General features: G+C 35.7%; 1 protein-coding gene across 1 annotated transcript in view; it reads right to left on the bottom strand.

The window, feature by feature from the left end:
* The window catches only part of DLG2 (discs large MAGUK scaffold protein 2), a 2,065,329-nt gene that overhangs the window by 2,038,895 nt on the left and 917 nt on the right, over positions 1–25,517 (bottom strand). The window contains exons 2-3 of the mRNA XM_047691101.1: positions 23,768–23,920; positions 9,584–9,715 (exon numbers count right to left, since the gene is read on the bottom strand). Of these exons, the coding sequence (XP_047547057.1) occupies positions 9,584–9,715; positions 23,768–23,786 (151 nt within the window). The 5' untranslated portion in view covers positions 23,787–23,920. The remainder of the gene's footprint in view (positions 1–9,583; positions 9,716–23,767; positions 23,921–25,517) is intronic.

The raw sequence follows: 25,517 nt of genomic DNA, 5'->3' as shown, positions 1-25,517 counted from the left end.
CAGCCACTCTGGAAAACAGTATGGAGGTTCCTCAAGACAATAAAAATAGAGCTACCCTATGACCCAGCAATTGCTCTACTAGGTATTTACCCGAAAGATACAGATATAGTGAAAAGAAGGTGCACATGCACCCCAGTGTTCTTAGCAGCAGTGTCCACAATAGCCAAACTATGGAAGGAGCCAAGATGTCCTTCAACAGATGAATGGATAAAGAAGGAGATGGATGGAGTATTACTCAGCCAACGGAAAGGAAGTATACCTATCATTTACATTGAAATGGGTGGAACTGGAGGGTATTATGCTAAATGAACTAAGTCAAGCAGAGAAAGACAATTATCATATGATTTCACTCATACATGGACTACAAGGAATAGCATAGAGGACTGCTTGGGAAGGGAGGGAAAACTGAATGGGAAGAAATCAGAGAGGGAGACAAATCATGAGAGACTCTGGACACTGGGAAACAATCTGAGGGTTACAGAAGGGAAGGGGATGGAAGGAAGGTGTAACCAGGTGATGGGTATTAAGGAAGTCATGTGTTGTGATGAGTACTGGGTGTTATTATACACAACTAATGAATCATTGAAAACTACATAAAAAACTAATGATAAATGATATGTTGGCTAATTGAATATAATTTTTTAAAAATAGTTAAAAAAATAAAGATTTATTTATTTATTGGGGGGAGGGGCAGATGGTGAGGGCAAGGGAGAGAATCTCCAGCAGACTCCCTGCTGAGCATCCAGCATGACAGGAAGTTCAATCTCACGATTAGATCATGACCCAACCCAAAATCAAGAGTCAGAAGCTTAACTGACTGAGCCAGTCAGGTGCCCTAAATATACAGAATTTAAACATTTTTAATGGGGCACCTGGCTGGTTCAGTTGGTAGAGTATGTGAATCTTGATCTCAGGGTCATGAGGTCAAGCCCCATGTTGGATGTAAAGAATACTTAAATAAATAACTTTTTTTAAAAAAGGATAAACACTTTTAAACACACACAGTACAATAATATGAATTTGGCCAGTTCAAGTAATTGCTTATGATTTTACTGTTTAATCCAAATAACTTTTCAAAGTACTTATAATTATTGTACATATTTGTTTAATGTCCCTCTCTCACAGCAGATCATGAACTCCACAAAAACAGGTCCACATGTCTCTTGTCACCTAATTCCCAGAGCCTAATACAGTACTTCTTAGACAGTAGGAGTTGAAAATATATTTTGTCAAATGAAAGAAATTTAATGATAGAATATTCCATGACAATGTGCTACACACTTAGAATCAGTCTGAATTAGAATCTGTCCCTGCATTCAAGAAGCTCACAGTCTACTGAGGAAACTAACATGTAATTAATTAACAATAATACACTGTAATAACTGCTCTACCATAAATATGAACAAATACAGGAACATAAGGAAGAAAGTGACTAATTCTGCTTAAAGATGAGGAAAATATTAAGGAAGTTTTTAACCAAGAAAGTAATAAATATTCATTTCCTTTAGATGAATGTTTACACTAAGAAAAAACATCTATATGATGTTCTATTAATATTTAGTTCCATAGTTCAATAGAACATATACCCTATTGACAACATTTTTTTTTAAGATTTTATTTATTTATTTGACAGACAGAGATCACAAGTAGGCAGAGAGGCAGGCAGAGAGAGGAAGGGAAGCAGGCTCCCTGCTAAGCAGAGAGCCCGACGCGGGGCTCAATCCCAGGACCCTGGGATCGTGACCTGAGCTGAAGGCAGAGGCTTTAACCCACCAAGCCACCCAGGCGCCCCTTGACAACATTTTTTAACGTATTATTATCATAATATTTGAAGACATCTTGAAAGGCCTATTCCTAAAATAATCTTTTAGAATTTTCTCCATGTTTGTATTATATATATATATATATAATCCCTACATCTATAAATTACATTTAAGTTTAAAATATTCATATTATTATTATGCTGGCTATACAAAAACCTAGATGGGGAAACCTATTTTGTTCTGCTTTTGTGCCAGCTGCCATATATTAGTGACAGTGATTATTACCAAACTTTTATTTATTATGTACTTAGCAGAAACAGCCCAGTCCTTTCATGTTCTCAAGAAACTTATGGGGTTTCATTACCTTACTCTGTATAGAAGTCTCATATGCCACCAAAATAAATTAATTTTTTTCTAATTCAGCTTTAGCACAAATAAAAGCATCTTTCATTTAAAAACAACCAGGCTTATAAGCATCCAAAGTACATAAATTTAGTTAAATGGTGCCATCTGGTGACATAAATCCTGCAGCAAGTATACAAAGTCCAGAGCCAAGAATGGCATCCAACCCTTTTGATGGCATCCGATGTAAAGTGTCAAATTTAACTTAAGATATACTGATTCCACGTGACATGAAACACAACTAATCACACTCAGTATGCAACAGTTTAACAAAGGGCTATGATAAGATTACGAGGGCCACGTTTTTATGCTTACCACTCTTGTTTCTCAAGTTTACCTTCATATTTATTTTTATTTATTTGGTTATTTGAGAAAGAAAGTGAGAGCAGAGCAAGAGCACAGTAGAGAGGAGGGGCAAAGGGAGAGAGAGTCCAACACAGGGCTCGATCCCAGAGTCCTGGGATCATGACCTGAGGGGAAGGCAGACGCTTAATGGAGTCATTCAGGTGCTCTTCAAGTTTACCTTCAAATTTAAACAAGTCTTTGGAAAAGACTTAAGTTTAATGTGATGCCTTATCTAATTCCTATAAGACATTTTAAAAACTAAATATCAAGAGCATCCTGAACCCTTGTTTTTGTCGTATCCATTTTCTTACTCTCCTTCTGACCTTTATCAATCAGTACAATTTTTATCACCTCCAATGCCACTTCCCTAAGAAAGCTTTCCCTGATTCCACTGTGAAGGTTAAGCCTCTTGCTCATAGCACCCTCTCCTTCCCCTTTGTAACATTTATCACAATTGCAAATATCAACTATTTATGCAATTTTGTTTAATGCTTTTCTCCCCAGTATATATTACAATGCCTAGCTCAGTGTTCAGTATACATCTTTTGAATGAATGGATGGATGGGGAAAAAGGTCCTTTTCTGTCCTCTTCTTACCCAAGACTGACAAGACCCAGATCAAGCTTACCTTTCACAGAAAAGTTTTCCTAGTAACATCAATCTGCAATGACCCCATGTTTCTCTGAACTCCTACAACACTTTGGTCTAGCTTTCAAAATTTGGCCCTTGATTATATCCTATCTTGTCCTTATATACATATGAATGTTACCTTCCCAATTGCTTAACCTCCTTAAGGGTAGGAACTTTGTTTCTAGTAACATCCATCTGTATATGCCCATGTAAATTAAACATGTCATAAATACTTTATTAATTATTAATTACTCAATTGTAATAGCTGGAATACTTACATTCTTTTATGTAAATAGGTCCTGTAAGCAAATAAGTAGAAACATAGTAGAACTTAGTATCTAAGAATCTAACATGCACTGCTTTCACTAGTTAAGACTTATTTGAAGGTGCACGACATGCAGTAATGTATTTGTTTTACTGGAACACCTGCTTTGAGGCTGTAAGTGGCAGTAGGGGCTTACCTACTGAATGAGCCTCATGTGTGCCAATAGCAACATCTCAGTGTAGCTTTGCTGTTCTCTAACCATAGCCTCATAAGTAGATACTATCATCAAGTATCCAAGTGAAAAAAAAAATCACTTAAGTGTTTAAGATATATCATTGTACTTTAAAAAGAAAATTAGATGCCATAATTATATTCTTTAATTTATGGGTTCTTAAAGTACTCAAATTATATCCCAGAATAATAATGGCTCATTATACTCATTAAAGATCAAATCAAATCTTTATTAAACTCAAGAATTAAAAAATGCCACAGTCCTATCTCACCAAATTTATTAATAATATTCACAAACTACATTACTCTCCTTGAGTGGCCAAGTATCTAATCATTTTGAATATGTTCTCAAACTTTAGCATGCCTCAGAATCACCTGGAAGTTTGAGTAAAACACTATTTGCTGAGCCCTACTTCCTGAGTTTCTGATTCAGTAAGTTTGGAGTAAGGCCCAAGAATTTACAATGTTAGCAAGTTTCCACGTGATGCTGATGCTGCTGATCCAAAAACCACACTTTGAGAACATCTCCTTTGGAGGATTAGAGCCAAGTTTTCCCAAATTCATAATAACTATGTGGACTTTCACATTCACTATAATCTATAAAAAAAATCCTTTGACTATCTTATGATCAGGTGGTAAAAATTATACATTATGATGAATAATTAAGACCAAAATAGCCATGATGTTTCACATAAATGTTATGTGAAATAAAATATTAAATTGAAATTACTGTATTGGAAAAATATGTGGGGCTTCTTTTTTACTCAAAGTAAATGTGATAAAACTTTTAAACACATTGATTTTAGAGCACTTCCCAGCATTACATTTAAATAATTAACTAATCACACAGCTAATATATCTTTTGCCCACTTGAGTTCTCTCACTTCTCCATAAGGGCAAGGACTATCCTCTCTATAGTTTACCGTTATATCCCCATTTCCTAGCACAATGTCTAATACATACCAGGTATTTTTAAAATAATTACTGAGTAAATGAACAAGGAAAATGTATTGAAGGTCTACTATTATTAAGGTCCATATACTGGGGGTATCAAAAGACAATACAACAAATGTTTTATAGTAATCTGAAAAAACCCTGTGAGACATAATAAAAGGACTGGCTAAAGCTGATGTCAGATAGGGATATGAGAGAAGGCTTCAACAAGGAGGTGATAATTATCAACACAGTAGTATATCTCCTGTATATCCCAATATCCAATATATTCCAATATATATTCTATCTACTGTATCACCCCTATGAGTCCATAGGGTTCTACGTTAAGATTTATGGAAATGAAAGTATTCTACTCTAACGCAAAGTCTGACATGCAAGGGATATACATTTTTCTAAGATTTTACTGCTGGCAAGGTTTTAAGGAAAATACCACTTTACTGACCATTCTGTCCTAAATCTTTCCCCAAAAGTCCCCCTCAAACACTTCAGTGAAACAAAAGGAAATATGAAAAGAGCCCAGATGTCCATTGACAGATGAATGGAAAAAGAAGTTGTAGTATACAGGTGGAACTTAAGAAATAAAACAGAGGATTATAGGGGAAGTGGGGGGAATAAACTAAGACAAAATCAGAGAGGGAGACAAACCATAAAAGACTCTTAATCATAGGAAACAAACTCAGAGTTGCTGAGGAGTGGGGGTAGGGGGACGGGGTAACTGGGTGATGGGCATTAAGGAGGGCACATGATGGGACGCCTAGGTGGCTCAGTGGGTTAAAGTCTCTGCGTTCAGTTCAGGTCATGATCTCAGGGTCCTGGGATCAAGCCCAACATCAGGCTCTCTGCTCAGCAGGGAGCCTGCTTCTCCCTCTCTCTCTCGGCCTGCTGCTCTGCCTACTTGTGATCTCTCTCTCTGTCAAATAAATAAATGAAATCTTTAAAAAAAAAAAAAAAGGAGGGCACGTGATGTAATGAGCACTGGGTGTTATATAAGACTGATGAATCACTGACCTCTACCTCTGAAACAATAATACACTCCATGTTAATTAATTGAATTTAAAAAAATAAATTTTAAAAAAGAAATAAAAGGAAATGAAATCAGAAACAAGATTAACAAGATTTTTGAAAGGAATTCAAACTCATTAATATATACATAGTTCTGTCCACAATTGTATAAGTAAAGAATAAAGAATAAAAATAAAGGGCGCCTGGGTGGCTCAGTTGGTTGAGTGACTGCCTTCAGCTCAGGTTATGATCCTGGGGTCCTGGGATCGAGTCCCTCATCGGGCTTCCTGCTTCAGTAGGAGGTCTGCTTCTCCCTCTTACCTTCCCCCTCTCATGCTCACTCTCTGCCTCTCTCTCAAATAAGTAAAATCTTTAAAAAAAATAATAAAAATTCAATAAGGTATAAAAACAAAGAACATTTGTGCTATATATCTGAAAATGAGCTGGCCCATTATATTATTAAAATAATTTTTACAAATAATTATGATGGTAATATAAATCTTTAACTATTCAAAGGAGATCTGGAAGAGAAGTTTCAAAATAATAAAAACATTTCCATCTTGCTTCTTCATTACCTAAATGAAGAATAATAACCAGCGTATCTTGAAAATCTAAATGTTTTAACCATACCAAATAAGACAGAGCTAAATTATTTTGTAAAATACCACAGAATTCCAATTCACTTACATTCAAAATCTGTACTATTAATAATGTGATCATATAAAACTGTAATTATCCATCGGACAAAACTTTTTCCTTAGTTTCACCACAAGATGTCACCCTAAGCCCAACATCAAAATGTGCATTGCTATTTTAGGTATTTTTCCTGTTTTTGTACATTGATGAACATTAATTACTAACTTTTTAAAAGTTAAGTGTCTTTTCTCACTGTCAGTTGTTGATAAATGGGAAATAAAGCAAAGGATACAGAAACTGTAGGAGGGAGGAGGGAGAAAGTTAATCAAAGTATTCACCATTCTCTATGTTTATCATACATCCTGCTATTTACCATAAGAGGAATGTGTCTTACCATAAAATTTTATATTCTTCTTTAACTTTATTTTAATTTTTAAAAGAATGAACATATATTACTTTTGTAATCAGGTAAAGTTCTATTTTAAAAACTAAAAAACACAATATCTTTGCTATCACCTTCCACCCTACTATCATAGAACTCATTTATAAAATGCTTTAATGCACTATAATAATGGTCAAAATTACGTAGTCAGAATTCTGCCCTCACAGATTACACAACCTAAGACATAACAGTGTTTGGGATTTTTCTTAGGCACACGATGGAAGGATCACTGAAGGAGGCTGTGTTAATTTTTGAAGTGATGCTTTTCATCTCTCAAGAGAAGGGGTGGTTGCCTAGTGATATGTAAATATTACAGTATATCTTGCAATAATAATATTTTACTTTACTATGTATTTGTACTGGTTTTTCTGCATTATGATTCCCTTCTATTTCTAGTTAACTGAGATTCATGAAAGGTGTTACTTCAATATACTGGCTATCTGAATATCAGAACAATGAGTAAAGCCACTATGTTCCATTACTTGTAACAGAAAAAAGGGCAGGTGGTGGGGTAGGAAGTAGTTGGTCCAAACAGGAAGTTATAGACCATAAATAATACTCTATTTATCAAAAGCTCTCTGCTTATCTTTTTATAATAATATAATCCCTTCCAGGATGCAGAGGGTTATATAGTTTTTCTTTTGAGTGCTTAAAGAAAAACAGTGAGAACACTCAAATATTCAACAATAATAAATTAGTTATCAGTATTTAGCAACACACATGGAATTGAAATGAAAATTATGTTTTGTTGTATAATGTTGCTCCATTCTTTGTGGTCTGGTTTATTCCAAAATGACTTCTAAAGACCAGCCAGAGCAAATCTATCCATTCAAAGCTGGACACCAGGATTACTTATATAACAGCTTTTTACAGATTATTGTTGCCTTTCATCTTGTTAGAGAAATTCAAACTATGCTATAGGCTTTTTGCCAGGATATTTATAATTCACCCAAAACAATGGCAAAATGCAATTCTCTGTCATTCATTTGCCCTTTTATTCCCCATGTAATGATATTGTGATACCAAATGGCAACATTACCGAAATATAGTAAAATTATCTAAAGCATCCAACAATGTTCTTCCTAAATCAAGCTCTCAGAAATTCAAGCTCTCAAAAGACTTGGTCAGTCTCAACTAAGCACATCACACAAATCTACTCAGAGATACTGCCATTCAGTTAACAGCCTTTACTAATTATCAACTAGATGAAACCATCAACTTTTAATTGAGAAATTTGGGGCTTAAAAATGTTCTCTAAAATACTATTCTCTAATGACAGGATTTATTTAAATTCTGTAAGTCTCCATTTAGAGTTGTTTTTATTTAATACCAACTAAGATGATTATAGTTATTTGTGTCATTAAATCTTACCAGCCACAGAAAAATATTTTAAAGAAATTAATCCACAGGCAAAACAATCCTTTAAAGCATTTTACTTCTATTTTTATTCAACAGATGAATTTTTAATTTTCAAAATTTAATGTTTTTTTTATAGTCACACCCTAAGGTTGGAGTTTTTGTCAACAAGTGTAGACATAATAAAACCATAGATAAAATATTTTCAAAATTAATCCTCATAAGTTCCCATTTTTATATTTTATATATAAACCACCAGACCTGAGAAAGTAATAATGTCTAGTAGACTCAGTTAATCTTTAAAATGTACTGTTAAAAAAAAAGTACTGTTTAAGTTTAGTAAACTATAGTATAATTGATAGTATAGTATAATTTTAGTATAAATAGTATATATATATGTACATATATATACACTATAGATAGTATAGTATAATTTTAATTGTTTAGTTGGTTTTTTTGTTGAGGGGAGGTATTTGTTTATATCTTTTGCTAGTTTATTTTGACTACCAAAATATTATGTGAAGAATTAAGTTATCTGCATAAATACAAAAGATACATATAAAAAGACACACATACATACGCTAAATCCTTGAATTTCTTCACAATTTTTAATATGAGAGATTAAACTAAGGTTGACATTATATGGTTAAATTTATGACAAACTGACTAAAATTCCAAAGCATTGAGATTTTTTTTTTTTAAGATTTTTTTTTTTTTTAATTTGCGAGAGAAAGTGAGAGAAAACATGAGAGGGGAGAAGGTGAAGCAGGAGAAGAAGACTCCCTGTGGAGCTGGGAGCCCAACTCAGGACTCAATCCCAGGTCTCCGGGATCATGACCCTAGCCGAAGGCAGTTGCTTAACCAACTAAGCTACCCAGGCACCCCAGAGCACTGAGATTCTTACCAATAAACTATTCAATATGGATCATAAACCTTCACAAGAGAAGCAAAACATGAAAAGAATATTTTAATTTTGTTTTAAGAGGAGAGTAAAAGTAGAACTATGATTCTGAACAGAAATGGCCCATTGTTTTTTGTGCTAGCCAATTCCTTCTCTAAAGGAAGGCATTTGTCTTCAATTTTTTTTACCATTGACTGTTCAGGTTTATTCCTGTGTAAACTTTTTCCTATATAAAACATTCCTCCAATATTTATTTATTTAAAGATTTTATTTCTATTTGACAGAGAGAGAGAGCACACAAGTACAGGGAGCAGCAGGCAGAGGGAGAGGGAGGGGGAGAAGCAGGCTCCCGGCTAAGCAGAGAGCCCAGTGTGGAGCTCGATCCAAGGACCCCGGGGTCATGACCTGAACTGAAGGCAGACACTTAACTGAGCCACCCAAGTACCCCTCAATATTTATATTTTTAATAACCTACACTTTTTTTTCTATTTCATCACAGTTCTTCTTTAGGTTAGCCTTAAGTAAGAAAAAAAAATCATTCTTTCCACCAACAAGGGAAATTATTCCAGTTTTAAATTTAGTTAGCATTAGGTCATTACTCAAACTGTTAAGCACATTCTGACCATTAAGATGATAAAAAAAACTTGTAATACATACCTAGCAAAGCTTGGAATAAGCTGCTCTTAAAGATACCCATCACCTTTTTAACAGCGTTTTTCAACTGTTGTTCCTCTGGTTTCCTTAATTTTTTGCAGTATTCTTCCAGTAATGATAAAGCTCGGTCAGTATCTGAAAAACATGATTTTAAAATTCTATCTTACAGTCCTAGAAAAATTGAAACCTAATATTTAACATGAAATGTACAAAAAATAAGATATGTAACTTTCCATTATAAATTCCCTATAATCAAATAATTCTCAAGAATATTTTGTTGATTTTTGCCCAGTTCTTATAATAATAGCCAACTTACCCATATAATTGATGAATGAGTAGTTCTGACATAAATATTGGTTGATTTTTTTTGTTACATTAATAAGATGAAAATGAAACAAGATGGCTTATGTGATAAACCTTCACTCACTCCTTCATCAATTTTGTGATTTCTGTACTGAATCATATAATTTTTGAAGAGTGGACAAATACTTCCTCAACTTCTATGCTAATCACAGTATAATTGCTAGAGACATAATACAATTTTGCTTTTTGAGAAAGAGAGAGAGTGCACGCACATATGAGTTGGGGGGGAGCAGAGGGAGATAGAGAGAAAAAGAATCTTTTTTTTTTTTTAATTAAGATTGTATAATGGGGCGCCTGGGTGGCTCAGTCGTTAAGCATCCGCCTTCAGCTCAGGTCATGATCTCAGTGTCCTAGGATCAAGCCCTGCATTGGGCTCTCTGCTCAGGGAGAAGCCTGCTTCTCCCTCTCCCACTCCTCCTGCTTGTGTTCCTGCTCTCGCTCTTTCTTTCTCTGTCAAATAAATAAATACAATCTTAAAAAAAAAAAGATTGTATTTATTTGTTTGAGAGAGAGATAGATCAGACATAAGCAGGGAAAGGAAGAAGCAGAGCACAGAATGGGACACGGGACTCATAACCTGAGCCAAAGGCAGCTGCTTAACCAACTGAGACACCCATGGCCCCAGGGAAAGAGAATCTCAGGCAGCCTCCATGTCCAATGCTGAGTCTGACGCGGGGCTCGATTTCATGAGCCTGATCTGAGATTGTGACCTGAGCCCAGACCAAGAGCTGGATGCTTAACTGACTAAGCCACCCAGGTGGCCCAAAGGAATATACTTTTAACTTACATTCACATTATTAACATTTTCTTTACCACATTTTTTGCAAAATAATAAATCAAGCCCTGATTTGTAGCATGTGCAATTTCCAAGGTGTAAATATTCCCATCATGGCCAATTTCAAGATGCCAACATGATGTCATTGAACACAGACTTGGGAAGAAGCACAACTTCTTATACAACTGTACAAATGAGGTCTTCCCCAGTTTTCCTATATAACATAGCAAACTTCAAGCTTACTCCATTGAAAGAAAGGAGAATTTCAATAGGCAATAATAAATGGAGAAGAACGTCATGTAATCAATTTTTTACCTAAAAAGGTAATAAACATAAATGAATGTGGATACAAAGGGAGCCTTCTCTAATTTTAGAACAAGATATAAACATATGCTAATACATTGGGCAGAACTTTAACTTTTTAAAATGTTTCATACTTTGCATGGTAAAATACTTCATTTAAATATAATATTTAAACTCTTTGCGTAAAAATACAACTATTTGAATCCACATTTTGACCAGATTAAAAAATCAGTAATTTCCCTGAAATGATTATGGCTTACTGACCTCACTTTTGAACCATTCCTAATCACTAACATAAGTAATCAATAATTATAGTATGTCTTCCTCAGTACTTATATGTATCTTTGGGCTTTATATTTCTGGTATCTCTAATGCCTCATGATTTAGTGTTTTTTATCCCTTCATTCATTAGTTTTGAAAATCCACTAAGTACCAGACATCTTTTTCTTTTTATTCTCTCTTTTTAACAATTATAATTTTTTTAAAGATTTTTTATTTATTTATTTGACAGAGAGAGATCACAAAGAGGCAGAGAGGCAGGCAGAGAGGGGGGGGGGAAGCAGGCTCCCTGCTGAGCAGAGAGTCCGATGTGGGGCTTGATCCCAGGACCCTGAGATCATGACCTGAGCCAAAGGCAGAGGCTTAACCCACTGAGCCACCCACGGGCCCCAACAATTATAATTTTTAAGCTCTTTTTCACTTCTGTGTCACTTTTGTAGGTATTCACATACTCTGATCTTTTATTCTTATGAGTGGTAATTCTTAAAAATGTATCAACAGCATTTCCATAATCACATCTATAAATGTAATTTGCTAGATAAGAGGACTTTCACTAACTCATTCAATACATATTTACCTACTAACTACCCAGGGAAGACATTGTATTGATTAGAGCAGCTAAATGTTCTCCAAACCAACAGAGCTTATTTTGCTTCTCATCTCTGTATAAGAAAAATCTGACACATAAAATAAGATGCTAGAATATAAGAAAAAAACAAGTGGTCAATATGGTCAAGTGTCTCTTAGACAATTTGGGCTTTTGCATGCCAGCATCTAGCACTGGAATTATGGCTGCCCTTCTTGCTTCTTTTGATTATCAGTAACGATCACATTCTTGTGTCAATTCCATTATGCCCTTTATCTCTCTCTACTTAAATTCTTATTTCTGATTAATCAAAGCTTGAGCCTGAGGGTAATATATAACTAGATACCTTTGTACAGACGAAAAATTAAGCAAAAAATAAAAAAGATAAGATGACAAGGATCCTGTTGTACAGGACAAAAATCCCTAGACAGATGTTGACAAGTTGAATAAAGTGGAAAGTTGAGATAATTATCCAAGTTAGCACTAATATTTTAACTGATATTCAAAACCAATTATAAGTGGAGGATTTTTCACTTGAATTGCCAATGTAATGACCTCAATTCTCCTATTTTTTTTTTAAGGATTTTATTTATTTATTTGAAAGAGAAAGTAAGAGAGAGAGAAAGCAGAAGGAAGGAGAGGGAGAAGCAGACTCCCTGCAGAGCAGGGAGCCTGACATGGGGCTTGATCCCAGGACTCTGGGATCATCACCTGAGCTGAAAGCAGACACTTAACTAACTGAGCTACCTAGGTACCCCATCTCCTATTTTCTTCATTCTTAAAAGAAATCTATTTTCATATGACTCCTCAACTACTGAAAGAATGAAACTAAATTTGGATTACCTGAAGGCAGGCACAGGAAGAAATGGGGAGAGGGGAAAATAATTTATTAAAATAAATTTTTTTGCAGGAAATATGCAATGCAAAGGATATGGTGACTGTTACATAATTGGAATTGTGGGTAGTCATGTGTCTCTTAATTAAGGTTCAACTCTTTGGTTTAAGAATAACATTGCCAGGAGTTATAAATAATTTGAGACATGTAATTTAAATCTGAAACAGTGAATGGCAATAGTGCTAACAAATGAATTTTTAAAAATAAGGAAAAGTCAGGAGAGGGTGGTGTGGTTATGGACATTGGGGGGTGTGTGTGCTGTGGTGAGTGCTATGAAGTGTGTAAACCTGGCGATTCACAGATCTGTACCCCTGGGGCTAAAAATATATTATATATTTATTAAAAATTTTTTTTAATTTTTAAAAAAAAGAAAAAAAAAAGGAAAAGATGACACATAAAATTATTTGCAACAACTTAAAAGTGGAACAATTTTTGAATATATAGTGTTGTTAAGAAAAAAAGATGAAAGTATAGTAGAAGAAAAGGTGAACTTAATACACAAATCTCAGAGAACAAAGCTGTTAGAATAATGAAATTTCTTTACATAAATTTATGCAACTTTTTTACAGTTTAAAAAGAAATTCTACATGCATTATCTTCTCTGATTCTCACCATTGAGAACTCATATTATGTCTATTACACATGAAACTGAAATCCATAGTAGCTTGACCAAGAGCACAGAGCTACTAAATAACAGATTTAGAACTTAATGCTAAAACCTTTGATTGCAAGTACAGCCTTCTCTCCATACTACCACCCTTAATCCTCCAGAAAAAGAGTTGAGTAATTTTTTATTGGGGGAAAAAAAAGGAACTTGGAATCAGAAATAAATTGTATCGGTGAATTTTAGAATCTAGCATTAAATGTTGAATTACTAATTTTCCAAGTTTAATTAACATAAAAATTGTATAAAAATAGCCTTACCTTTAGAAGTCTGGCAGATCAAAATAATAAGTTCTTTCTTTCATTAATCAGCTATTTATTTTTTTTATTTTTAAAAAGATTTTCTTTATTTGAGAGAGAGAAATCATGAGCAGGCAAAATGGGCAGAGGCAGAGGGAGGAGCAGACTCCATGCTAAGCAGAGAGTCCGATGCAGGACTCTATCTCAGGACCCTGGGATCATGACCTGAGCCAAAGGCAATGACTCAACCAACTGAGTCACCCAGGCACCCCAATTTTAGTGAGTATCTTACCATGCTCCAGATATTGGAAACTCAATATAGGCAATATTCTACACTCGCAAAGATTTCTGAATGAAAGTAAGGGTAATTCAACAGGAAATTTCAACAAAGTAAAAGATTAAAATAGAGTGTAAGAATGCTATGATGAGGTACCAGGTATCATGAGAGGAGAGAAGCTGATGTCAATAGAGACCATGTTAAATTTGGCCTTCTACCCAAGGAAGAGTAATAAGCCCCAGAAGAATTTTTTTTAAGATTTTATGTATTTTTCGATAGAGAGAGTATGCATGCAAGCAGGGGGAGGGACAGAGAGAATCCTCAAGCAGACTCCCTGTCGAGCATGAAGCCTGGGGCTGGATCTCAGGACCCTGAGGTCATGACTTGAGCCCAAACCAAAGGTCAGACGCTTAACTGAAGCCATTCAGGTACCACCTAAGAAAAAATATTTTATACATTTTGCAAATGAAGAAACATAAACTGAGAGAAATGAAGTAACTTGCCCAAGGCTACACAACTAGTAAGTGCTGAAATCAGGATTCAAATCCTAATCAGTCCGGCACCAAAGCCTATTTTAAAATATTATGCCGTGGGCGCCTGGGTGGCTCAGTGGGTTAAGCCGCTGCCTTCGGCTCAGGTCATGATCTCAGGGTCCTGGGATCGAGTCCCGCATCAGGCTCTCTGCTCAGCAAGAAGCCTGCTTCCCTCTCTCTCTCTCTCTCTGCCTGCCTCTCCGTCTACTTGTGATCTCTCTCTGTCAAATAAATAAATAAAATCTTTAAAAAAAATTAAAAAAAATAAAATAAAAAATAAAATATTATGCCGTAATGAAACCTGACTTACTGGGAAAAGATCATAGTATTTCTTCTTTCTGTAATTTTGGCAATTATACTTTACTTCCCCGCCCAAAAAAATTATTTTAATATACTTCAACAAACACCTATTGATATGGTATTTCCAATGTTGAAACAAAAAGATACTATACAGAGAGGCAAATTTTTATTACTACCTTTCAAATAAGCCATGTTTCCAGATTTTCTATAGAATTGTTAAATTCTATAATTTTTCAGTTCTATAGAATTGTTAAAGAGAAATGGGGAAATTGCAAGGTTAAGTAGTAATAAATAGAAAGCAAGACTAGAGCAAATTTCACCTACAGCTCAATTTTGAAATATTCCAGTTGTAGCAAACAAGAAAAAGAAAATGAAAAAAGAGATAAAACTTCAAATTTGAATAGTGGAAAAAATGTCTGACCAGACTTAGAGCAAATCTAAAGATTATTACCATTCTGTAGATAAAGGAAGGTTTACAAATTATTTTAGCACCAATGAAAGAGATAATACCCATAAGAAATGTAACCAAAAAATATTTTTAAAAAGCATAGTATGGCATTTCCTGTCTGCAAGCAGATGTGTCCTTGTCATATCTGAGAAGGCTTGCTCCAAAAGCTGATCAGGAAGCTGGACCCAGACCACTAACAGAAGGGGACTGACTCTGAACACACCTTTCCTCTTCAGTGGACCAAAGAAAAAAATTATTCTGATGATAAGCATTTCTGTAGCACTTTTCTACTTACAACTTTTACATGGACTAGATGTTTTTATTTGGCCAACACATTAATCCTAAGAGGTGAGTATTATTAGTACAGTTATGTTTTAAGATAAGGAATTTGAAGCTCAATCTGTTAACTTTCTTTAGATAACTTAGCCAGCCAATGGTAAAGACTGGATTCCATCCCTGGGCTCTTCTCCACTGCACTACGATGCCATTCATTTGTTCTAAGAACACCACATTCATACAATGAAAAGAAGGTTGGATGAGCTTCTGGTCCTAATTCTATCACTAACTAACTTTATAAAAGTAAAGTTCAGATACATTACCTTATTTGATGTAGAAAAGAAATAGCACACATTAAGAGGTAGGGAACATATTAAACCCCTTTTAGAAAAGGAAACTGAAATTCAGGAGAATTACTTGATTTTCACAAGGTCACCTGGTGGCATCATCATAAGGAGGCAGGTAAACTCTTTTGTACATGTGGGAGACTGGCACTTTGAGATATCAATTTTATTCTCTCCCTAAACTTGCCCATTTTCTTTCTTCTCATCTAAGCAGGTAACTGGTCCTGTATTTGATTACCTCAAGGCAGGTATGTGCCAGGACAAAAACAGAATGATTTTTAAATCATTCCCATTTTGCTTTCCTATAGCCTAAACTCTCAGAATAAAAGGGTTTGCTACAGAGATGAAAGAAAGATTCAGATGTATTTACAGAGAGACACAGAGAGATATTTTAGCTCCTCCCCAGTCTAGAAAAAAGTTTCCTCAGCTGAAGGAGGGAGAGAGGTATTTAGTTTCCAAGACAGCAGGGATCTAGGCTCTGCTTCCTTATACCATTGCCTAGAAGGCAGAAAGAACCCAGCAAGGAATGGCATCATACTTCCATCTAGGTAAAGAGAAATACAGAAATTCTGGGGTAAAAAACCCATGTCTGGGAAGTAGCAAATCACTACCAGACCAGAAAGAACTATCCAGACACAACTCATGTCTTAGGGGTAAGCTGTTATATATAGGATGATCAATGACCAGACTATACTGCCCTTCTGGGTGGAACTCTACCACAATCCCAGAAAAGTAGGGAAACCTCAAAAGTGACTAGAGTGACTTTGTCCACTACTCAGTGACCAAGAATCAAAAATAAAGTTGACCAGGCGCCTGGGTGGCTCGGTCCATTGGTGATCTGCCTTCAGCTCTGGACATGGTCCTAGGCTCCTGGGATGGAGCTGAGCATCAGGATCCCAGCTTGGCAGGGGGTCTGCTTCTCCCTCTCCTCCTGCTCTCTCTCGCACTCTCTCTCCCTCAAATAAATAAATAAAATCTTTTTAATAAATAAGTAAAAATTTAAAAAATAAAGTTAACCTACAGAAAAAGGATATTCCTTACAAGACTGAATTTATAGACTAAGAACCCATCTCAATGATTATCTAATCTTGTCCCTTCTAGAAGCCAGTCTGACTACTGGTCTAGGTTTTTTCTCACAATCACTGCTGTTGATGATGATGATGATGATGATGATGATGATAGAGGTCATGATGGTAAGTTGAAGGCAAAGAAAATAAATAATCTGAAACAGCATCTTACCATCTCCAACATTGGTAAATCTCTACTGGTCTTCTGTGTCTCATCTTAATTGTCACCTCTCCAGAAAGAATTCCCTGATTCCTCTAGATGATGTTGGATGCTCTATGACATGACAGTGTGTTAACCTCGCTGCACAACAATGAAATTGCCTGTTTCCACATTTACCTCCTTAATAATTTTAAACATCATAAAGGATACACTAAATATTATTTCTGACTGGAAAAAACACACCTAGCATGGTGTCTAGTATATTGCAGGCACTCAGTAAATCTGAGTGAGTGGATAAATGATAGAATAAAAAATGGAAGAAAAGCTATTGCCTTAAATACATACACACTTAGATTTTAAAAGAATTTGTGGTTGCTTACCTATAAGGGATTTTAAATAGAACAGAACTTAATGATTTATTCCAAGTCTTAACACACTGTAGATGATAAAGATGTCACAGCTCTCCAAAATGATAGGCTCCCTACAGAAACTTCAAAATCTTATCTAATAGAGTTAGGGCCTCAGTGGCTAGTAAAATAATGTCATCTGAAGAAATAGGGTACATAATCTTGCCATACTTACCCATAATCTTTGAAAATTTTAACTTAATTCATTTTCATAGGACTTTCTACTTTATAGTACATCATCCCTCTTGGTCTTAAATTCTAAAACAAATCAGGTCAGGAGAACTGTTTCATAATATAGGTGGTTTGGCCATAATTCTTAAAATAGCTTTGAGAAACTTATTAAAAACTGAACCTATGCAGAAAGCTTACTACTTGGAATTCAGAATGACTGACTGGACAGAAGAGACCGGGTAAAACTCATGACCCTTTGCTGACAAAGCAACCTACATTGAGGATACAGAGTCCTCGTGCCTTGACGGATACAAATTCCTGAGCAGGAATTCTAGCTGGAGAAGAGGTCCTCCTCTACCAGTTAAAAAAAAAAAAAAAGATTTTATACATCTTATGCTCATAGTAAAAAATATTTCATAATCACTAAAATGATTATACAGTAAATTTTAATGCAAGCATATAATGAGAGTATATAATTAAGAATAAAGGACATTCTTGTAGTTTAGTGAATATATTGTTATAAAAGAGTGAACAATTGCATAAACAATGAATCTTGGAACACTGAAAAAGTAAAATAAAATAAATGAGCAATTGATTGATTGGCTGCTCAAAGGCATGCTTGAAGTAAAAGACTTAAGTCCATGTTCTAAAAATTCAGTATCTTGTGTACATCTTCCCACTGACTAGACTCTTCTATTCAAGAAGTAACCAAGGATAGGCCTAAAGGAGAGAGAAAATATTCTACAATATATGGAACACTTGGGAAGTTTCCCAAAAACCTAACAGTTCAAATATTTTGTGGTATCAAGTTATTAGCTTATCATTTTCACACTTTCCCAAAACATAAGATTTGTAAAATAAATTCAATTAACAGATAATTTTAATACCATGTCTATTGTTTGCTTCACAGTATACTCTTAATCAGTCATGGAATACAAAAAGTATTCTGCTATTCCTCCCTCCAGATTGCTTTCTCTTTATGCATCCTGGATTGATGAGTATTTTCCAACATCAAGAGTCTGTAGTGTCATGGTTTCCAATAACTCTCATAACCAAGGTCAATATGACCCTTTGGAGGGATTTTTAAGTCCAACAAAATCTTTAGTAAATTATCTATTTTACTTTAACTTACAGAAATTGGAAAAGTTTGAAAACTATTTTTTCCTATCCCTCTCTGGGAAGATTCAGTTCTTAACTCTCCTGAGTTTTATTGGCTAGAAAAAAACACAAAGTTTTGTGAAATGGAAAAAGTGTCTAGAGGTAATACTGGAATGGCAAATATGAAAGAAAGTTCAAACAAATTTAGTAAAATATATGCTGCAAAAGAAATAAAATAGCCACTCAGGTACAGTAATTCAGGCACACATTTTCCCCTTTAAAGAAACTGAAAAAAAAAAAATACTCTAGGAATTTAAGTACAGCTAGAGCTGTGACGAGAATGTATCCAGATAACAAAAGGTAAATATAAATTACTAAGACACTATAAAAAAGAAATTAAGCCACAAAGTACAAGAAACAGATAATGAAAGAAAACTTCGAAAGAGGAAGGAATGAACAAGAGAGTTTTAAGAGAGGAAGAAAAAAAAGAAGAAAAAACTGTCACTTTTTAAAAAGTATGGTCAACCAAAAGGAAAGACTGTGAACTCAGTAAACAATAATCTCAATTTCAAGGATTCCGGTGAGATACATGGCAATATCAAGTCTTAGAATTCTAATTACACAACACTCTTTGGCTTCCTTTAAAAAGAACAATGTCAAAACATGATTATGAAAATGATAGTATTTAACTTTAGGTACTTGATAAAAGTAAGTTTATACATACTCTATTACATAGCTATAAAAAGAATTTAAAGATTTTATTTATTTATTTGTTAGAGAGAGAGAGAGAGCATGAGCACAGGCAGACAGAGTGGCAGGCAGAGGCAGAGGGAGAAGCAGGCTCCCCGCTGAGCAAGGAGCCCGATGCGGGACTCGATCCCAGGACGCTGGGACCACGACCCGAGCCGAAGGCAGCCGCCCAACCAACTGAGCCACCCAGGCGTCCCTGAAAATAGCTATAAAAAGAATTTAAAGGAAATAAAGTGTTATATAAATTAAAAACATCAGACAGACTTCTATATGACTTTAAAAGAAGCTAGAGGATAGTTAATAAGACGGGTTTTTAAACACACAAATGAAGTGAACATCAACCTCAATGTATTAAAAGCAAGATTTCTTACCCACATTTAATGATATTACAGAGAAAAAAACTGCAGTATACTAAGAAAATTCTGTTGAAGTGTATTTTATCATTAAAATAGCAATTTCCTACTGAAAACATCGAGAGGGACTCATCTATCATTAACTTTTATTTCTTACATTAATCCAACATGAAATCAGATTGGAGCAATTCAACAAGTGTTGTCAAATTAGCCCCATCTGATACTCCATGATCCTGCATCACGCGAGACAATGCTAATACAATATATCTTGGATTGGCCCTGAATTCTCACAGATAGGTCAAAGATGTCCTAAATGTTCAGGTGGGAGCAAATCAAGATATTACAATAGATAAGAGAATCCTGAATGAAAAGCAACTGTTGGGGGGAAAAAATCTCTAATGAAGAAATGAAGAATCTTTAAAAAAACAAAAAAAAAAAAAAAAAAAACCCTGAAATCTATAAAAACATGGAGAATGGAGTAGGAGAGATAGGAAATAATGTCTTAAACCAAAAAAGCAGTGAATATGAGGGTTTCAGCTTATCTAAGACCTAGTTCAAGGAACCTAAAAATGGACTTAGTAAGATGTCACACCCATTCACACTTCCCACCACTGTTGTATGTTGCTACCCAGACCAGTCTCCTCTCTACTTTTACAGTAACGTATAAAATAAAAACCAGATGAATTATCTTATGAAAATTTATGTTTTAATAAGAATATATTCAGCAAATGAATAAACACTTGGTTCAAATGGATAGCTACTGTTAAAATTACATTTAATTTAGTTCTTTCATCATATCTACCCCATGTAACAATGAAGAAAGGAAAATGATTCAAGATTACAAAAGACACTAATCTCTGAAGAAAAAATCTAGGTTATACTTTAAAATTTTTGTTTTACTTATATTTTATATGTAATACAAATAGTAAGCTTAGCCAATTAAAAATATAATGCATATGTCATAATTTATTTGGCTAGTTTACTATAAGATTCAAAAATATATATCTTGATGCTAAGTAGTTTTAAAAGATTAAAAACAACATAAATTGTTTTTCTAAGTAGATCAGTTCACAAATTACATAATGCATAGATTTTAGCATAACCCAAATATATAATTGCCTTGCTAATTAGAACTTGCTGATTCCTTTAAAAAGTTGACCATTACCATCAATCCATTATTAAAGAAGGAAGGAAGAGATGGAAGAAGTGAGAGGGAAGGGAAAAAGAGGGAGGAAAGAAGGAAGAAATACGGAAGGAAATAAACATTAAATTATTTCTCATAATTTATAATTTTCAATCATGTCACTGAAATTTTTAAAACATCCTTCAAGGGTAGGAACGTTTTAAGAAACTCAGCCTATTGGGGCTAGAAACCTTAAGATCAACCTGCTTACTGTTGGTAGGAATGCAAACAGGTGCAGTCACTATGGAAAACATTATGGAGGTTCCTAAAAATATTAAAAATAGAAATACTATATGATCCAGGAATTCCACTACTGGGTGTGTACTCAAGGGAAACAAAAACACTAATTCAAGAAGATATATGCACTCCTATGCTTATTGCAGCATTATTTATTTACCCAAGATATGGAAGCAACCCAAGTATTCATCAGTACATGAATGGATGGAGAAGATATAGTATACACACACACACACACACACACACACACACACACGTGTGCACGCACAAACTAGAATACTATGCAGCCATAAAAAGAATGAAATCTTGCCATCTGTGACAACATGAATGGATTTAGAGAGTACTATGCTAAGTGAATAAGTCAGAGAAAAAGACAAATACCGTATGATTTCACTAATACGTGGAATCTTAAAAACAAAACAATTGAATAAACAAACAAAAAACAGAAAGAGACCCATAAATACAGAGAACAAACTGATGGTTGCCAGACAGGTTGGGGGGGTAGGGACAATGGACAAAATAGGTAAATAGTGAGTAGGAGGTACAGGCTTCCAGCTATGGAATGAGGAAGTCACAAGGAAAAAAGGTACAGCACAGGGAATACAGTCAATGGTATTATAATAGCTTTGTACGGTGACTGATAGTAGCCACACCTGTGAACATAGCATAATGTATAGACTTGTCCAGTCACTATGTTGTGAACCTGAAACTAATGTAACATCGTGTTATCAATTTTACTTCAATAATATTTTTAAAGACTTCATTAAAAAAAAGACACCTGCTTAGTTAAGTGATACCTAGAACATCAATTGCTCATCCTCCACCTCCTTCCTAGGTAACTTTTTTTCCAATTCTCTCCCCGCCTCTCTCCTTTCTCTCTCCTCCTCGTCTTCTCTCCCTGCTACATACACACATACACAATGTGTTTAAATTCAATTATTAATCTAAAATAAGGCAGTCCAGAAGGGACAACATCCAGAGAACAATAAGTGGTAGAGAGAACAAAAACACATGGTAAGTAAGTGTAAGAGCCATGCCATTTATTGGCTATATTGCCAAAACCATTCTTGATCCAGATAAACCACCTGTGTCAGGTCTAGACAGGTATGGCTCCAAAATCTGACAGAGAGTTTATTTATCTCATTGATATTACAGGAGAGAGCAAGAGAAGGAAACAATCCCAGTCTCAAATCCAATGTACAAAGGAACGTTTCTATGTGTTTCTGAAGTTTTATATATATCACTGTCCATCTCTACAGAAACCTGTTGGGTAAAGCATCTCACTGATAATAAGTTTCCTCAATGCACCTTCCAAATCCACAGGTAGAAGGAGTAAACATCATACAGAGCCAGGTTGCCCTTAAACATTTACCCTGAACTTTAGTTTCAGTTTGTAGCAAACTCATATAACTGTGAAAAAATTTTCGTTCAAAACTCTTGAGAAAAGTCTTTATAGTTGGTCTGATTTTCCACACCATGTCAGGGAAAAAAAAAAAAAAAAAAAACAGAAACAAGAAAAAAAAACAAAACTGGTTTCATTAGGATCCCAAAGTTAACCTGGGATAGATCTAGGTTAAAGTGAATTCCATTGTCCAACCTGTAACAAACTATACTTTAGAAAGCCACTGGATCTTGATCAATTCTGGGGAGAGGGGAGGGAATCAGGGGTTTACCTGATTTGGGAAACTCGCCAATGGCGTTATTAGACGAATGCATGTATTTGGAAAAGCACGGCAGCTTACCAGTTGTGCTTTATCACAAAAGTGAATATTTACCCTAGAGCAAACCCAAATATGAAATTTATTTCTAATCAAATGATTAGCAAATCTGCAACTGTGTTCAGTACAACTTTGTTATCTTTTACAACTATGTGATTCACTTGATAAATATTAAGTCCAGGGTGCCTGAGCATCTCAGTCAGTTAGGTGTCTGCCTTCAGCTCAGGTCATGATTCTAGGGTTCTGGGATCAGGTCCCATGTCGTTGGGCTCCTTGCTCAGCAGGGAGTCTGCTTCTCCCTCTCCCTCTGCCCCACCGCCCTCGCTCATGCTCTCTTCTCACTATCTCAAATAAATAAATAAAACCTTTAAATAAGTAAATATTATTATAATATCTTCCATGAGGAAGAGCTCCACTGTACAAGTTTCATTTTTAAAGTCTGGTCAAAAGTATCCGTTGACAAGCTAAGAAAACAAGCTAAACAAAAGCTCAAATCTATGGTGTCAAATCTATGCTGATTATAAACAGTAATTTAGACAACCTGAGTTATGAAATCACAATGTCTATAATTAAATACTATAGTCTTACTTCATCATACTTTAGCAAAATATTACTGAATGAGTACCACAGAAAATATAGTATTACAATAAATATTTCCCAAAACCCAAGCAAAATTTTACTCAGTTATACAGTTTAAATAGCAAACACCAGAACCAAGAAAAGGGGGAAACATATATTACATAGGAAGCCTCATAGCCCACCTTTCTTCTTGACTGGCATTCTTGGGTCTTTCCACTGCCACAGGATCCAAGATCTCTTTTCAGGTCTCAACTTGATTCAGCTGGATTGAGGCCAAGAGCCAGGTAACTGTTGCAAACCACTTCACTGCTCAATTTTGAAATCCAGGCTGTCTTCTCTTCCAGATAGAGGAAAAAATTATGTGTTTTTTTCCACAATTAAACTTTTGACACTGCCCACAGAGTTCAGAGAAAAATAACCTTGAGTTTTTCAATTTTTATAAAATATTTATTCTGTTAAAAAAAAACTGAGAAAATTATTGTAAGCATAGAAAATGTTATTAAAACTCCTCTTCAGACATCAACATTTTTGGAATTCAGTGACTAACTCAATTAAGGCACAAACCAAATTTACACAGCTGTCTCATTACTCCATACATGATCAAATTCAAAGATGAACTGGTTGATGATAAAGATCCTCAATTCTTTAAAGAAAAATGTAACCCCCTCCCCAACAACAACAACAAAAAAATACTTTTAAAAACCTTTTTGCCTCTGGTCTCTAGAAAGGTGGGTGAGTTTGAATAGTTTTCTGGGGCAGAACACAGACTGACTGAAAGGCCCCTTTTTATTTACTGGACCAGAAGTTCCAGATCTCACCCCCTCAGTAAGACAGGATCCAGCTTGTTGTCACTTTCATTTTTTTCTTCTGTGCTCTCCAAGCCCCTCGGGCTTAATCCTTAATGCCCCTCTGATTCTGATCCTCCCATGTATTAACCGAGAGGATTGAAAAGAAGGAAAGCAATCCCTTGGCATGGAGACATTAAAGTGACAGTGCTACTCAATGGGCACTTGATGCAGGATGAGTTGGCGAAGCAGATTTCTTCACACTGGAGTCATTCACATCATGCCATCCCTTCGCATCCGAGCAGCTCCCTAGCCGGCGAGGAAAAACACCGAGACTGTTCAAGAGAAGTCAAACCTTCCCCCAAAGGTGTTTTCTGAGACGATGTAGTAGTATTAGGCATGTGAGCACAAGCTGTGCAAACGGTTCGCGATTTCCTAAATGAGAGTTCTGCTGCTTGGCTTCCACATCCACCCTTTCTCTCAATCTCTCTCCAAACTACCCACCTTCCTTTTGCAGAAAAGACAAGAAATCTCTCTGCTACCGCTGGCCACCCCTGCCCACACCCCGTTCTTATATAGAAGTGCACAGAAATGTCCTGCACCCTCCACGCGATGAAGTGTTTCCTCAGGCAGGAGAAACAGCAGCACTAGAAATTATATAACTCTCGAATTTGGCTTCTCTAAGACATGGAGACTGGAGGGTCGGGGGTTGCTGGTCTGGGAGATACTGCTGGGCACTGAACGTGCACAAAAGGGCGCCAGGCCTCCTCGCAGCGCCCCCACCTCGAAATATCGGCTGGCAAAGGGCTCTTCTTGGGAAGTGGGGGGAATTTTCTCTTTGGTCCCTTTCCAAGCGGGGTGAAAGGATGGAATACGAGGGAACTAGAGCCTGGGAGAGGAGTCAGACCGCTGCGGGGGGAGGAGGTAGTCGGGGCTGCTCTGGCGGCTGGTTGGGGGCTCAAGGGAGGCGGTGCCCGGGAAGCCGAAGCCTTAACACACGAATCAGGCCAAAGGGGAGAACTCCTTCAAAGAGTGAAAGGGCCGGCAGGTCGGCCCCAGCTAACCGAGGTGCCCAGAGGAGAGGAAAGCGCGCAGCAACATCGCTGCGCTCGGACCGCCCCACGCACGCCCTCAGCATGAGTGAAGA

This window comes from Lutra lutra, chromosome 10, assembly GCF_902655055.1.
Source record: "Lutra lutra chromosome 10, mLutLut1.2, whole genome shotgun sequence".
NCBI classification, from domain to species: Eukaryota; Metazoa; Chordata; class Mammalia; order Carnivora; family Mustelidae; genus Lutra; species Lutra lutra.
Note: the sequence above shows the minus strand (reverse complement) of the source record. Positions and strands in the feature narration are given on the sequence as shown.